We start from the raw sequence: 14,819 nt of genomic DNA on the forward strand, positions 1-14,819 counted from the left end.
ATGCAAGCACCAGTGAAAGGACACAGCTCTGGCAGTATAGGTTTCAAAATAAACACACACACAAAAAACAAACTCATTCTGATTTCCTGTATGCTTTGCACCATGGAAATGACCAGAGCAGGTATTCCAGGACAGCCTTCCCACAGCTGAAGACTCATTTCAATGGCAGCCCCACAGACAACCAATAAAACTCAGCAGCACCACCATCATCTTGGTATTTCCATTTATTATGCTGTAAAAAGCAACACTATCTGGATTTTATTTCTTAAAATAAATAACTTTCATTTTCAGAACCAGTACAGCTCAAGTTTAGATTCATTCATGGGAAACTGCTAGAAATACATTCATCACTGTCTAGTCCCCACATACAGAATCTAAAAGTCCAGATCAGCCCAGTCAGTTACAATGACCAGTACACTGCCAGTAAGTATAGTCACGGATAGTCCAGCTCTGAAGCAAAAAAAATCTGGTACAATACAGTTTGTTCACAAAGGCTAATTAATGCTAAGACTACCACAATATCTCTGAGTACAAAGCATTAAGTTAGCTGAACGATTTTAGGTTGTGATACAGAAGAAACATACATGACATAAAAACAAAGGAGTGGGGGGAATCTTCTTTGGAGCATAAGGAAGTCAGCGTTGGATAAGATAACCAAAAGCTAATTACTGTAAAATCTACATGTCAGTGTCATGAATGATAAACAGCCAAACCAATGTACTGCATATATTTCTATTTATATTTATAAATAACGCCATGTCTAAGTAGCTGCATCGCTGAATTGGACATTACAAAATAATCCATCTTCTCACAATGAGAAAATACTAAAACTAACCAGCAAAAATGCACTGAAGCTAGGACTGGCTAAAAGCACTCAGTATGAAAGCATTAAGTTTAGGGATAGCCATGATCTTCAATGTCAGCTCAGTTACAATCCTTTTGGTTTTGGTTTGTTTATATCACGTGTACTATATACCATACCTATGTTTAAAAATGCCAGTTTGAACAATGCAATGTCAGTTAAATAAAGCTACATCAGGTATTTTTCTGAGAAGCAACAGAATGTGTTGTAATAGGAGCAAAATTGGGAAGATTAGCACTGAAATCCATAATTTAAAGCTAGGATCCATCTGAAAATATTCCTTTACACTGAAGCTCATAATTTTGTTGCCTTGTGCTACCCAGTGTGATGTGGCTCAGCCAAGAGCCAGAGGCCATTTCATTTAGTTCTTGTTTATAGCAGGGGTGGCCATGACACAGCATGTGAAGAAAATGGGTTAAAAGCCTTCAGAAAAATAGCTGATCTTCAGAATAAAAAAAAAAAAAAAAAAAAAAACCAAAACCAAAAAACAAAACAAAAAAAAAACCCAAAGAAAAAAAAAACCCAAACAAAACCCAAACCTAACCTGCTTAAGAACAGGAGGATTCTTAAGAAAAAGTGTTTGATAACCATGCCAGCCAGCTTTGAGATGCTATTTGAGGGCTTTAGACTTTCAGACTCTTTCATGATGAAGACAGTCACTGCTTGTGATGAGTACCAAGCACTTTTCCACGTGGCTTGTCCTCCCTGCAGGGAGGCAGTATGGCATTTTGACAAGAGACTGTACAGGAACTTGAAAGGTTTTATTCTCAACTATTCTGACCTGCTGGGTGGCTCTGGAGAAGTTTCTTCTCTCCAAGCCTCAGTGTACTCATTGCTAAAGGAGAGCAATGTGGTTCAGATCATCTTTATAAAGTGCTTGGGCATTCTAGGAAGAATTTGGGCATGATTCCAGGAGATTTTGGTGCCAAAACACAGAAAATTTGACCTCTGAGATCTACTAATGACTTGTACACTACGTGCTAGGATAAAAACCACCATATACACAATTCTCAAGCACAATCTCCTTTTCCATGTGCTAAATGATTCCTGCCTAAAACTCTTGTGCTAAAATCCTTGCCTAAGTCCAACAACTGTAGTGTGTTGTGAGCATCTGAAGTGGCTGCCCACTTCTGTGGTTTTGTGCCACACTACTGGCAGAAGCAATTGTACATGGGACAGGGAGCTGTGGCAATATTGGGCTTCTGTGAACTACAAATACCTGCACCTACATTTTCCATGACAGGGCACGTGCCATGCTGGCTTCAGAGGCAAGACAATGAATGCCACCATGCACCACAAAAGGCATTTACTCGCTTGTGTTCCTGGTGCTGAACTCCTGTCCTGCACCAGGGGAATCCCAGTGATGCAATCCCTGCTCCCTGGTTGATGGCAGTGCAAGAAGAGAACATACCCCAAACCCTGGCTTATCTCCTGCTCTGCTCCTGTTCGGATTGGCTCTATGCTCCTTAAAGCTGTTTCACTCCAGCGTGCTCCTTGCCACAAGCCTAAATGAGCTCAGGTTGCATTTGGTTTGGTTCTTTGCCTTTCAAGCACTTCCATTGCCCTGGCTGGCTCCTGGAGCAGCCACCAGGAAGGAGCAGCCCCTGTCAGCCCCCCAGGGGTAGTGCAAATACACCTGCAAGGAACACCTGCACGGAGTGGAAGCACCCGCGTTCCCCGGCCACAGGGAGTACTTTAGCAGCTGAACATGGAGAGAGAGGAGGGAGGCAAGACAAAGGGAACTGAGAGAAACGCTCCCAAGACAAAAATCTCACTACACACCGGAGCTACACGTCACACTCCCCTACACCATTTGGTCAAACAAACCTTGAAACACATTCCCAGACAAGACTACCTCTAAGAACAAGCCTAGACCATTGACAAGTGTCACCTATATACTCTGTGATAGTTATATTATGTAAACAAGGTTGTGTGGAATTCTTTTTTCTATTTTTTCCCAAAGATAAGTGCAGATCCTTACTTAACACACCCAGCCTAAATCTACATCAGCATCCTCAGCTTTCAAAAAACTTCACTGACGCTCATACCTGACAGAACTCTGGCTCATCCTGGCCATACTGGGAACAGAGGCCTAAAGAAACAAAAGTTCAGCAGAAAAGTTCCTGACCACAGACTAGAGTTCACACAGAACACAAAAATAAATTAAGTAGTGCACAGTAAAGCCAACAACAGCTAAATATTTTTATACATCAATTATATGCAGCATGAGGTAATATTGCTCACATTATGGAGGGAGATTCTTAGTTGGTTTTGTTTCTTTTGAAGAGATTGGATTTGTCCTGTGCGTATAGAAACTCCTGTAACGTAACACTGAAGTAACAGAGACTTCTGTAAAATATATACCACTATCAGATAGAAACACACACGCTCTTCATTACTTATGCATACCACAATTAACTAGGTAAGTGATTGGATTCTTAGGATCTAGCTGAAGATGATTATAGCAAGCCATCCAGATTTTTATGAACCGTTCGGTTCTCTTTCCCATCGTTGTTATCCTCTGATGGCGTGTACTGGGTCTGATACTCTTGAAGAATTTTAAAAACATCATGGTGTCCAAAATGTAAAGCTTCATCCATAGGAGTGTTGTTCCACCTACAAAAAGCAGCGCAGAATTTTTGAGATGGGCACGTTTAAGCACAGAGCCAAAAAGCACCACAAACCCAGTTCTTTACATTCTGCACTAATGGCTCAGCACACAGACCCCATTCAGTTCAGCAACTGGGGAACTTCATTAAGCTGAGCAAAACCTTTGAAATAATGGGTTTAGTGGTTCATTTCTCATTCCTGCTCAGTCTGCAGAACCTACAGAGAACCAGCAGGATCCCATTCCCCCACTTCAGTGGCCTGGCTCAACACATTCCACTCTTATTTGACAGGCACCTCTCCTCACAGGGATCAGGGAAGTGTTAGTGGAGCATCTTCCCTCCAGAGCAGCAATAAAACCTCTCACCTGTCTTTGGGGAAAGGATTCACTTTGCACGCTTCCAGCAGAAACTTAACAACATCCACGTGTCCTACAGGAAAAGCAGCTTTGTGACTGTGTGTCCTTCTGTATATCCATTAATGCACAGACAAAAGCAGGTATGCACAGAGACAGCAAGGATGTGCTAAAGCACACAGACAGACAGACAGACAGCAAATGCTGTGTGAGGAGACAGTACCTTCTGCAGCTGCCACATGCAGGGCTGTCCGTGAGTCGTAGTCTCTCTGCTCCATATCCATTCCTGACAGAGCAAACCTTAAACACAAAATAAAATACAATAAAGAGATTGCAGAGACAAGGTTTGGGTAACTTAAAGCACATCACAGAACTGGCATGGCAGGACACTGGCCTGCCACAAGAGGATGCAAGCAGCACCACGAGCACAGCATATCTCTGCTGATAATGAAAGGGGCTTTGGCTTTGAAAACCAGCTTAGTGCCTTCAATTCCCTTCTGTTCTTTAGTTGTCATAAATCAAAATAAAACATCTTTGCAGAAAACATAACAGTCAACATGCCTGATTTAAAATCGTCCATGGACAAGCTAAGCCACATAAGGCAAAGTAAATGTATACCAGGTGAGAAAATCCCAGGGAGTCTCCCAAGTCTGAAAATCCTGAGCAGCATTAAAGGATTGGGAGGGTTCTTGCTACACACTATGACTCCCTGGGACAGCAGAGTTAAACTATACACCATATATTTTTCCACCCACTAATTATGTTGAGATACATTCTAGCCAAATTAATGCTTATTTAGTCCACTATCATTATTACCTTAAATTTTGCCAGGTTCTCCTCCACATTTCAAAAGCAAAGCTAGATGTCCTAACCTGTCCAATAACAATGTACATTTTCCACCTAAATTTTTGTGGCACTTTCAGAATTGATTATTAAAGCAGGTGAGAGTATAGACAGGATTTTCTGCCATTGCTATAAAAAAATGGTTAAAGAAATTGTTTTACTGTGATCCAAAGAAATGGAACACAGTGGGGCTCAGGATAGTGTGAGGTACCTTTTTGATAGATTTGGGCCTTTTGGTTGGGTTTTGGGTGAACATATTCAATCTCTAGCTCATGCAGCTCAATGTCCCCAACCCAGAGTGCATGTGCATTTTCCTAAACAAACAACACCAGCAGGAACCAAACAAGCAGCATTCCTATTCCCAAATTCCTGTTCTCAAATTCCTGTTCCCAAATAATTCCTGTTCCCAAACCCCCACTGATTTTTACCTCCGGAGTGCAGACACGTCTCCTGTGTAGGCAGCAAACAGCAGATTTATCACAGACTTCACCTACAAAGAGAGATTAAGTTCCAGTTTACTTCTTCCCTCAGAAAGAAAACCCAGTGGGGCCAGGTGGTGCAGTGCTGATGAACTTGTGAATTGTATCCCCTCACCTGACCACGTTCTGCATACAGCTTACTTTGCTACCAGTACTGCAAGCTCTGTCTTTCCAAGGCTGAAGTCCTTAAACACAGTAAAAGAACTAAAACCAATTAATTTCTGCTCTGTTGTGCTAAAAAATATGAGCCTTGCTCTATGGGCAAACTGTTTCTCTCTTCAGTTGCCCAATGACACCAAGTATTGAACTGCACAGACAGCATCACTCTGCACAGTTTATAAAACCATGAACTCCTCAAAAGGCAAATTCACTCTGGGAAAGTAGGATTATTTTTGTTATTAACTGCAAAGATTCCCAATGCCAGGAGAAATCTATGCCAGCAGACAAACTTATTTAAATGTTACCCTTTTTTCTATGTATCACAGATTATCCTTGCACACATCCAACATACACACTTTTGCTCAAATAAATCACTTTAAGCAGTTCTGTTACGTAACAAGTAAGGTTTCCAGGCAGATAAAGTTGGATCTTTTCAGATAAATATGGGCTTAAAGCATGACCCAGGTAAAGTCTCAGGTAAGTAGTGCTTTTTCTCAGCTGTATTAATTACTCTAGTTAGAAATGGCACTGTCAGGGTGCACCAACCTTGTCCCATGCATATTTTTAATACATCCTGGCTATAAAAACTCTGCAGGTTTTAACAAGAGCCAAAAATGACACCCTAGATGGTTTTAAGTATCCACATCAGCTTCTTTCCTAAACTGACATAGCCACTTCTAGGCACCACCTCAGTCATTTCCAGTACATTTCCTAAATGCTGCTTTGCTTTTTGAGTCGCTGCCACCAGCCAAGTAACAGAGAGAAAAGAGGGAGCTGATGCTGCACTGACCTTCTACAGCAAGGAGGAGAAACAAACAAAATGAGAAATCCCCACCCACAAGCCAGTCGCCCATGGATTTCTGCAAGATGACTGGTGTGTTTTCACAGGGCCACAGAGGAGCCAAGGTCTGTGCCTCCCCTAAACCAAAGCCGTGGAGCTGCTTGTTGTTTTGTAAATATGCACTGACACAAGGAGAGAGCAGAGGGGAAGGAGGCACAAAGGCCAGGATGGAAATCCAGAGGGGACACAGAGCCACCCTCAGTGCAGCTCCTGTGCAGTTTGCACCATGGGGCTGGCAGATGCAGAGCTGCAGGACTCCCTCCCCTCCCAGGGCTGGGCTGTCCTAAACCTGACTGGCTCCTAAGGCTGTGCCCTGCTCAGGCTCCTCAGCTCTGACCCCACAACACCTTCAAAGGTGGCAAACCTGCCATCTCACCCCACACCCTCCTCTCCAGCCTTACAGAGGACTGGCACTGAGTGATTCCACTCCTCCCACAGAGATCTCCTTGTTCAGAGTTTCTGCCCCAACCAAACCGGTGACCAAGACTCCCAGGCAGGTCCTGCTTGGAAGGCAGACCCCAGCTGAGCCCTCTGACCCCACAGCAGCTGCCATGCCAGGGCTCAGCCCCTCTGCAGCCAGCCTGGCTCAGCAGCAGGACCTCGGGAAGGAGCTGCTGGCAGCACCCAGGGCTGGGCTCTGCCCACGCAGGGTCACGGACACACGGACTGGCAGCAGCCACCCAGCCACACTCCCAGGGCTTTCCATAGGGAGCACCAAAGCCACCCCAAACTGCCAGAGCTCCCACAGAGGCAGCAGCTGAGTGCAGGTGAGAAAGGGGAACTGAGCCTGACAATCTCTGCATCTCATGGAGGTGAGCCAGGGCCCCGCAGGCAGCCCGGGCTGGGGCACTCCCACGGTTCAGCTCCCACAGGTGATGAATGCTCTCCCTTCTCAGGGTCTGGGATGAGCAAAGCTCACACTGTCCTGCACAAAAACCATCCCAGAGGGAACTGACCATTTTGGCTGGGCTGCTTGGTGTTTCTGGGAAATGCAAATATATATTAAAGTAATAAAATGAAAATAGCGCACATTCCTTTCTTCAAGAAACAACTTTCCAAGCATAGTCAGAACCCAGAATCCTGGATTCAGCTGAATGTTTTGCTAAAAAGTGACTTTTGTTTTCTATAAAGACGTGACAAAATGTAATTTTGAGATTCCTGAGGCTTTGTAACACAATCACCCTCGATTACATCTCTCAGCAATCTGGGAGAGGTCAAAGCTGCTCCTTCCTCAAGATAAAGTAAAATCAAAGGTTACTTCACTTTAAAACTGAACTTCTTGATAGATCAAAACAAAAACAAATACAAGTCCAGACAAAAAGGTCTCTGCTTGTTTACCTCAGAAGGAAATTTGTTCTGTGTCCAGTATTAAAAGTAATGGGATACAAAAGCAGGAGAAACACAACAAATTCAGTGGGACAATTATTAGCAGAGTAATTATCCAAAGCTGGTCAAAGGTGAACTCAAACTAAAATAAGCCAAGTGTGGCCATCATAGCTGAAAAAATCCTTTTGGGACAACTTCCTCCTGATCCTAGAGAGACTTCAATGATTTTTATGGGGGAATTGGACTGGATTTGCTACCAACAAAACACACCTTGACCCCATAACTGCACCCTACTGTAACAGCAGCATAGACCAGGCCAAAAAATTAACAAACTTCATAAGGGATTAAATGAAATGGCTCAGAAGGCAGCCAAAAAACCAGAAGTTTTATTGAGTTCACCTAAAAAGTGTATTCAATAAAATTTAGGGATCTGCAAATACAAAATATATTTTGAACTCAAAGTAAGAATATACCATCTCCACAAGCATCTAATGGGTCTTCCTCAGCTTTCAAGAGAATATTAATCTAAGCAGCATGTATACTAAATCTTGATGTAAGAGGCTGTCATTTACAGTGAGAAAAACTTTACTAAGTGAACAGCACTTGCTGCCATAAGCTTTGTATCTGTGCAGAATCTCACTTAGGCTGCCACAAAGCCAAGTTCAAATTCTCTACCCAAAACTCACAGTACTGGTTTGAAATAACAGGTTCATTGCAAAAAAAAAAAAAAAATTAAAAAAAAAAGGCAAAAGAAACTCTGAAGTGGCAGCAGCAAACATATGATTTTGGGGAGAAAAAAACAGTGAACATGACAGATGAGCTCTATCCATTCAAACTAAGTAGGGCACAAGGCAACAAATTTAAGTGGTGAGAAACTCACTGGCAGAGTCTCTAAACAAGTGGTTCATGAACATTCAGTGTTGGTGGTTTGATAACTGCACTGGGGAACACAAGCTTCCCTAATGTTTAAAAACACAAAGTTTGTTTTCCACAACCTTTTCCTACCAGTGGAAATGCACTAGCAGGAGAAGGGATGGGGTCCCTGTGCTTTCTGTGAGCTGGAGGGATCTCCCACTGCCACAGAGCTGCCTGGCAGGACTAACCCAGAGCAGAAACTGGGGCACCTTTGTCAAACAAGAGGGAAAACCTGCATGCACTGAAGCAGAGGGACCTGGCAGCTCTCTTCTCACCACACCAGCCCCACAGAGCCCTGCTCACCAGCTGCAGTGAGACCCTCTCTGTGCAGCACTCCTTCCTCAGCACTGGGTATGATCTTCATCATCCAGGCAGTGAAACCAGCCAGGAAATGTTCCTCAGAAATGTCACTCAGTGGTGGAAATCAGGAACACAGTTTCACTGTCAGGTGTTAGAGGTCTTGGACTCAGCTGGACAAAGCTCTGAAGGATCCAAGCCCTGCTTCACAGCAGAGGTGGCCAAATGACCAATGGCTCCAGAGGAACCTCTCCAGTTAATGGCTCTGTGAGTCTGTGGCTCAGCATGTGAGCAGCTCAAGACACAAAAATCGAGACTGCTGCTGCTCAAGAACTGCACTGAGGTCAAGCTAAAGCAAGGAAACAGCCAGAGCTGAGAGCAGCAGGAGGTCACAGAGCTGCAGCAGATAAACACAGGGGACAAAAAGGCAAAAAATGAAAGAGCAAAAACACCATTCCAAAACCCAAATGGACAAACTGAGTGAGACTCAAAGCCAACTACAAACTCAGTGTCAAAGTGACTCCTAGGCCAAAGTTTTCCTATGGCAGGTATTTTAAACAGCTCCAGAGCCTGGTTATGGTGAAAGTTTCAGAGAAGCCTCCCTCAAGCAGCAGTGCTGACAAGGGCAGATGCACAGGGACAGAGGAAGTGCAGCAGGGAGCACGTGGCCCAGCACACAGCAGGAGCATGGCTGTGCCCCCCTTCTCTGCAAGCACAAAGGACTTGGGCACGACAGGAGAGCTTCAGGGTTGGGTTTCAATTTCTCAGTGTACCAACTGGAAAAACTAAATTAAAAAAAAAAAAAAGTTTAATTTCAGTATTAATATGCTGTAGTTACTTATTGCAAGTGAAATTTCAACAACAGCTAACTGATCTGAAAGGCTTGGCTGGAATGTGGGAATTGCCTTGGTGGAGTATTTGTAACAAAACAGCCTTTCCTACCTGAGCTGCACACCCAAATCCAGACTTATTTAAATAATCTCATGATGGCTGACAGCAAATGCCCACACAAGACTGAGACAGAATCACTCCTCTCTTAACAGAGACCAGTTTAGAGGATTTTTTTAAACTGAAGACAAGGGTATCTACCACTGCCTGGCTCTAATGCCATCCAAAGACCTCTGCAAACACTTCAGAGACAGCACCCTGGCATTGTGAGTGGCACTAAGATGGGAAACTGAGGCCCAGAGAGGGAAAGGAACTGCCACAGTCTCGTGGTGAAGGGAGAGTGGCCTGATACCTTCTGCCCCCTGCCTTCCTTATTAATGCAGAACACCCAACCCAAGCAGCTGAGCACACTGTGCTGTGTCCTTGCCACGTGTCCCTGTCACCACAGGGCTCTGTCCTGCTCTGCCATCGCTGCACTGCTCTTGGGTCAGGGGAGAAAAGCCAAACAGCTGTGCACATACAGAAAGCAAATCCTTCAGGAAAAATTAATTTAGCTCAAAGCTGGATTAATTCCATGAGAAGCTCTTAGCTAAAAAGGTCAGTGAATCTGGATTTTAATTTCCTACCATGTCCTGCTTCCTGAGAACGCTCCTCCTTCTATAATTTCTTTGAAAACGTTACAGAATTAACATTCTGAAAAAAAAGTATTACTTCCAACTTGATGTTCCTCCAGGTGGCTGAGCAATATAGTCAAGCTCTATATTTTATAGTAGCACTGCTCAAGGTAAGCCAAACAAGGATAAATAAATAACACCCCTACACTTTCCAACACTCTTTCCATGATATTTAGGGATAACACTACAGGTTAGCCTTTCTAAAGAGATGTTCAAAATATTGAGAAAAACCAGTTTGAATGGATACTGTTTCTCAGGAACTTTGCTGTATCTGAATTTTACTGTGCACCAGACCAAGTGTGCTGACAGGAGACTTTCAAATACAGCAAGAGGAGTTAAAAAGAGAGAGCAGAGCAAGTTGAGAGAACATGTGCACCACGCTCTTCTCTCACATCCCATTTTTTGTGCTTAAAATGGGACACAACGCTTCCTCTCAGGGAACCCTGCCCCTCTGGCCAACTGGCTTGAAGAACAGAGTCATAAACACTCCTCTGCATGGCACAGAGATGCAGAGATAAACTGGGATTTAAATTTCAGTGCCTAATGACACATGACTGTCACACCAAACCCAGGGCCTGGTGCACTGGGACCTCAGAATGGGTCCCAGGTAAGCAGGGCTCTGGGTTGTGCCCCCCAGGCTCCTGCCAAGGCTCCCAGCCCTAGGAGAGCTGCACAGCAATCAGAATGCACTCCTGCAGCTCTTCACCAGGGAATCACAGAATGATGAGGTTGGAAGAGACCTCCAAGATCGTGTAGTCCAACCTATGCCCTAACACCTCAACCAGACCATAGCACCCAGTGCCATGTCCAGCCTTCTTTTAAACACATCCAGAGATGGTGATTCTGCCACCTCCCTGGGAAGAGCATTCCAGTGCTTTATTGTTTTTCCAGTGAAAATTTTTTTTCCTAGTATCCAATCGGCCCAGCTCTGTCTGGAAGTGTCCCTGAGGCACACTTCTCAGTGCCACCAACCCCCCCAGTGCTGAGCACAGCTGATCTGCACCTGTGACAGCCTGGCTGCCTCCCTGGGGCACCCGCGGCGAGGGTGACACAGCACAGCTCGGCACAGAAACCCATCTGGTGGCATTTCCAAACTGCACACTGCTCCCTCCAGCCAGGGGGCTCCGTGCTGTCCCACACTGGAGCCACCCACCCTGCCTGGCAGGGGACATGGGGGCCAGGAGCCCAGCTCTCCATCCATTGTTCCCAGCACACGGCTAATCCGGCTCAGAGCGGCATTAGCTCGGCAGGCAGAAAATAGATTGTAAAGCTGCCCAAGGTGAGCACCCGTCCAGTGAAGGGGGATTAATGTTCCACAGAGGGACTCTGCCTATCCCCATCCTCTGCAAACAGCCAGGCACTGACAAGGAGGCAGGAGCAAGGAACTCACGTGAGTCACCAGTGACTGAAGTAATAAAAGCTCCAAAGTCAGCAGGAATTCACTTTCACAGTAGCACTGCTCAGCTGCTTTTCCTAAAGCTGATCCCCCTGATGAGGGTCACCAGGGTAGGCAGCAAAAAGCAATCCCTCCTCCTGCTCTTCAGAAGAACTGTGGATTTTTGGATGCTTATTTTATCAATGGGAAACAATCCCTGAAACCCAAGATGCCAATATAAACTCTGAAACAGCAGTGCTGAGCCACAGATATCACAGAAAGTAAACCTAGAGCACGAAGCAAGCCAGTTTTTACACACTCAATTTGTAACTCACCTATGCTGGAGCACAGCCTTTAGATGGCTTTTTCCTGGCATGGAGGGTTTCAGAATAAAGTAAAAACAAACAGAACAAAAACCCCCTCAAACCTGCACAAAATGAATTTTGGTGTTTCCACTCTGAAACTAGAATGCAAGTCATCCCTAAAAGGACAAAAATAAACCAGGGATGGATCTGAGAGCAGAACACAGGTATCTATATGTTCAGACATTAGACAGGATCACTTATTTTACAAATAAGACAGTTTTGCATTTACATTTAATTTTCAATAACCTGGAAAAAAATCCAGGTCCAAAAGAGATAGCCACAGTCTTCCTTTAAAATACCATGTTCAACATGAAGGGAAGTTGTATTTCATAGGGGAAGAAATCTCAGTCAAAAGCCTGGTTTTAAAATTGAGCTTCTGCTTTGCTTCTCGTGAAATGAAGTGGAACTTATTACTTAAGGGTAGGTAAAGCACATATTTTACCAAGATCAAAACTAAGACTGAGCCCAGCCAGGCATCATCTCCATTTCACCTGCCCTGTCTGCCCCACCCCAGTGCCAGCTGCCTGCCAGGACACAACTCCTAGACCTAAGTGCCATGTTTTATTCCCTAAATAAATCCCAGACTAGTTGAGGTGCCCACCCAGGGGAGGACTGGCTCTGAAGTGGTCTCAGAGCTTGCTAGTGAGGCTGTGTCCATGAGTATTTTTAGGGATGGACAGTCCTTGAAGGCACTCAAAGCAGCCTCTGGATTAAGCCTCAACATTACCTTATTCTACAGATAACTCAGTTCCACAAGAACAGGCAGTAAATTCTCTAAATAACTTCCTGAAGCACACAAAAGTGAGGCTTTCAGTAAGTGATCAAAAGATCCCACAGAGCTCTACAGCACCCCAACACCGACTGCCTCTGACAGAGCCTCCTGCCCTGACTTCAAACACACACAAGGGTTTTAAGAAGTTATAAACATAGAATTCCTTGGGAGAGTCTTTCTTCCCACTGCACTATAAATAATCAGAAGGTGTGTGAATAAATTAATGCATACCCCTTCACACATTAAAATATCGATACATTTGAAAATACAGACGAGGTTAATTCCATAAAACGTGCATTTTTTTTCTTGACAACTTCCACCACCTCTTTAGGCTATTTTCTGCACTACTGATCCTTGTTTCTTCATGTAATCGGCGAAAGTGCAAAAATAACTTCAGCATCTGCTCTGCCATGTTCTAAAACTGACACAGGAAACAAGATTTTGTCAGTTTTTTCCCCAGTTCCTTTCCTAACCCTTTGACTATCCTTTCTTTTCCTCTAGGTGGTGCAAGGTCCTCCCTGTTCACAGCTGGGGCCAGAGGACGACACCCAGCTCTTTCAGTTTTACCAGCCCTGGGTGCAGTGTTTATTTTTGGACTCAAAGCTGCCACAAGTGACTTTCAAAGCTGCTACCACAGAGTTTATTTCTGGAGTCTCCCTGGTGGAATTAACTCGAGGTGCCTTTTGCACAGCAGTTATCCACACAGTTTGTGCTGCTGATATTGAACTAACAGACCACCAAAACTCTTATTTATTCCTCACTGCAGTTTCCAGCAGCCCTGCTCAAACACAACCCGCGCATGTACTGAAATCCTGAAAGTGCTTCTCCCATGAGTGATGGCTAGACTGCAGGCACACAAGAGGCTGTGTTTTCATGGATCCAAACACAAAGCAGCTCTCAACCAACTGTGCTGCTAGCGCTGCAAAACCCTCAGGCAAGCCAGCACGCTGGTTAGTTTTATTCTTTATTATTACTTTTATTTAAAGCTGGGCCAAATCCCAGTAGGTATTTAAATATCTTCTTTGTTTCAAATCCTAGCTGGTAGAACTGACAATAAAAACTAGCTGGTAGAACACTGACAATAAAAAATTTCAATGGTCCTAAAAGTGGCTGTTTAAAACCCAAAACCATAGCAAGGAGTTTTGACTAGGTTCAGTTCATGAACATTGAAACAAGCCTGCACCAGTAGCTCAGTCTTGGAACTTGTCACAGAAGCTGTGCATGCAGCTGAATGTAAGAAGTAATGAAACCAAATATACACACCCAAGGTTTGTCTTAACACCAGGACCTTTCTTCAACCTAAGAGCAGCTGTCAGTCTGCTTTACTAGCAAACAGACAGGCTAAGGCCACTAAAGGAGAAGGGCAGCTTTCCTGGAGGGAAGGCTGAGCAGAGGTGGTTTGTTCCCCTCTTCCATCTACTGGCATCAAATGGATTCCCATCATTCATACTTCCCTCTGATTCAAGCCTTTTCAAGATAAGTACTGGATTATGCCACCCAAAATTGCAAATAATTAGACTGTTGAAACCACATGTTACAGTAAACTGCATTTCTTCATCCATCTCTGCCTGAAGCCCTTTTTTTTTTTTTTTGTCAAAATACTTTAAATTAATGGAGGTATTCAAAAGCATCTAAAAATTGTATTTACTGAAAATAAGCACAATACCATAAAAGTTTGTCCTCTTTTTTCCTTCTCTGTTAGTGTACTAGTTTGCATAAAATTTTAAAAGCTTAAGAAGACAGGGAACAGTAACAGTGAGCAGAAGGTGCTTTTCCTCCAATCACATCTGGAGCCACGAAGGACAGAATCTCTTCCAGCACCAGCCCCGTGCTCATGAGATGGCCATCAAGTGGACACAAATTTCTGGAAGGAGTTTGTAACACCTGTATTCCTCAAAACAACATCTCTCTACCTGTCAGTTCACCCTAAACACTATCAGGCAGGAGGTGCAAGTTCTTTCAACTGTCCAAAACTATTCTTTGACTCATCCAGAATAAAGAGTCACAGATAGGACTGAGCTCAGTTCTACAATTAATTCAGCCAGTGCTCAGAGATGATTA

General features: G+C 44.1%; 1 protein-coding gene across 1 annotated transcript in view; it reads right to left on the reverse strand.

Moving 5' to 3' along the window:
- Positions 1-209: 209 nt before the first annotated feature.
- GLS (glutaminase) overlaps positions 210-14,819 on the reverse strand; it is a 59,428-nt gene continuing 44,818 nt past the window's right edge. The window contains exons 15-18 of the mRNA XM_030241568.2: positions 5,096-5,157; positions 4,048-4,124; positions 3,837-3,900; positions 210-3,478 (exon numbers count right to left, since the gene is read on the reverse strand). Coding sequence (XP_030097428.1) covers positions 3,322-3,478; positions 3,837-3,900; positions 4,048-4,124; positions 5,096-5,157 — 360 coding nt within the window. The 3' untranslated portion in view covers positions 210-3,321. The remainder of the gene's footprint in view (positions 3,479-3,836; positions 3,901-4,047; positions 4,125-5,095; positions 5,158-14,819) is intronic.

This window comes from Serinus canaria, chromosome 7 (assembly GCF_022539315.1).
Source record: "Serinus canaria isolate serCan28SL12 chromosome 7, serCan2020, whole genome shotgun sequence".
Lineage (NCBI taxonomy): Eukaryota > Metazoa > Chordata > Aves > Passeriformes > Fringillidae > Serinus > Serinus canaria.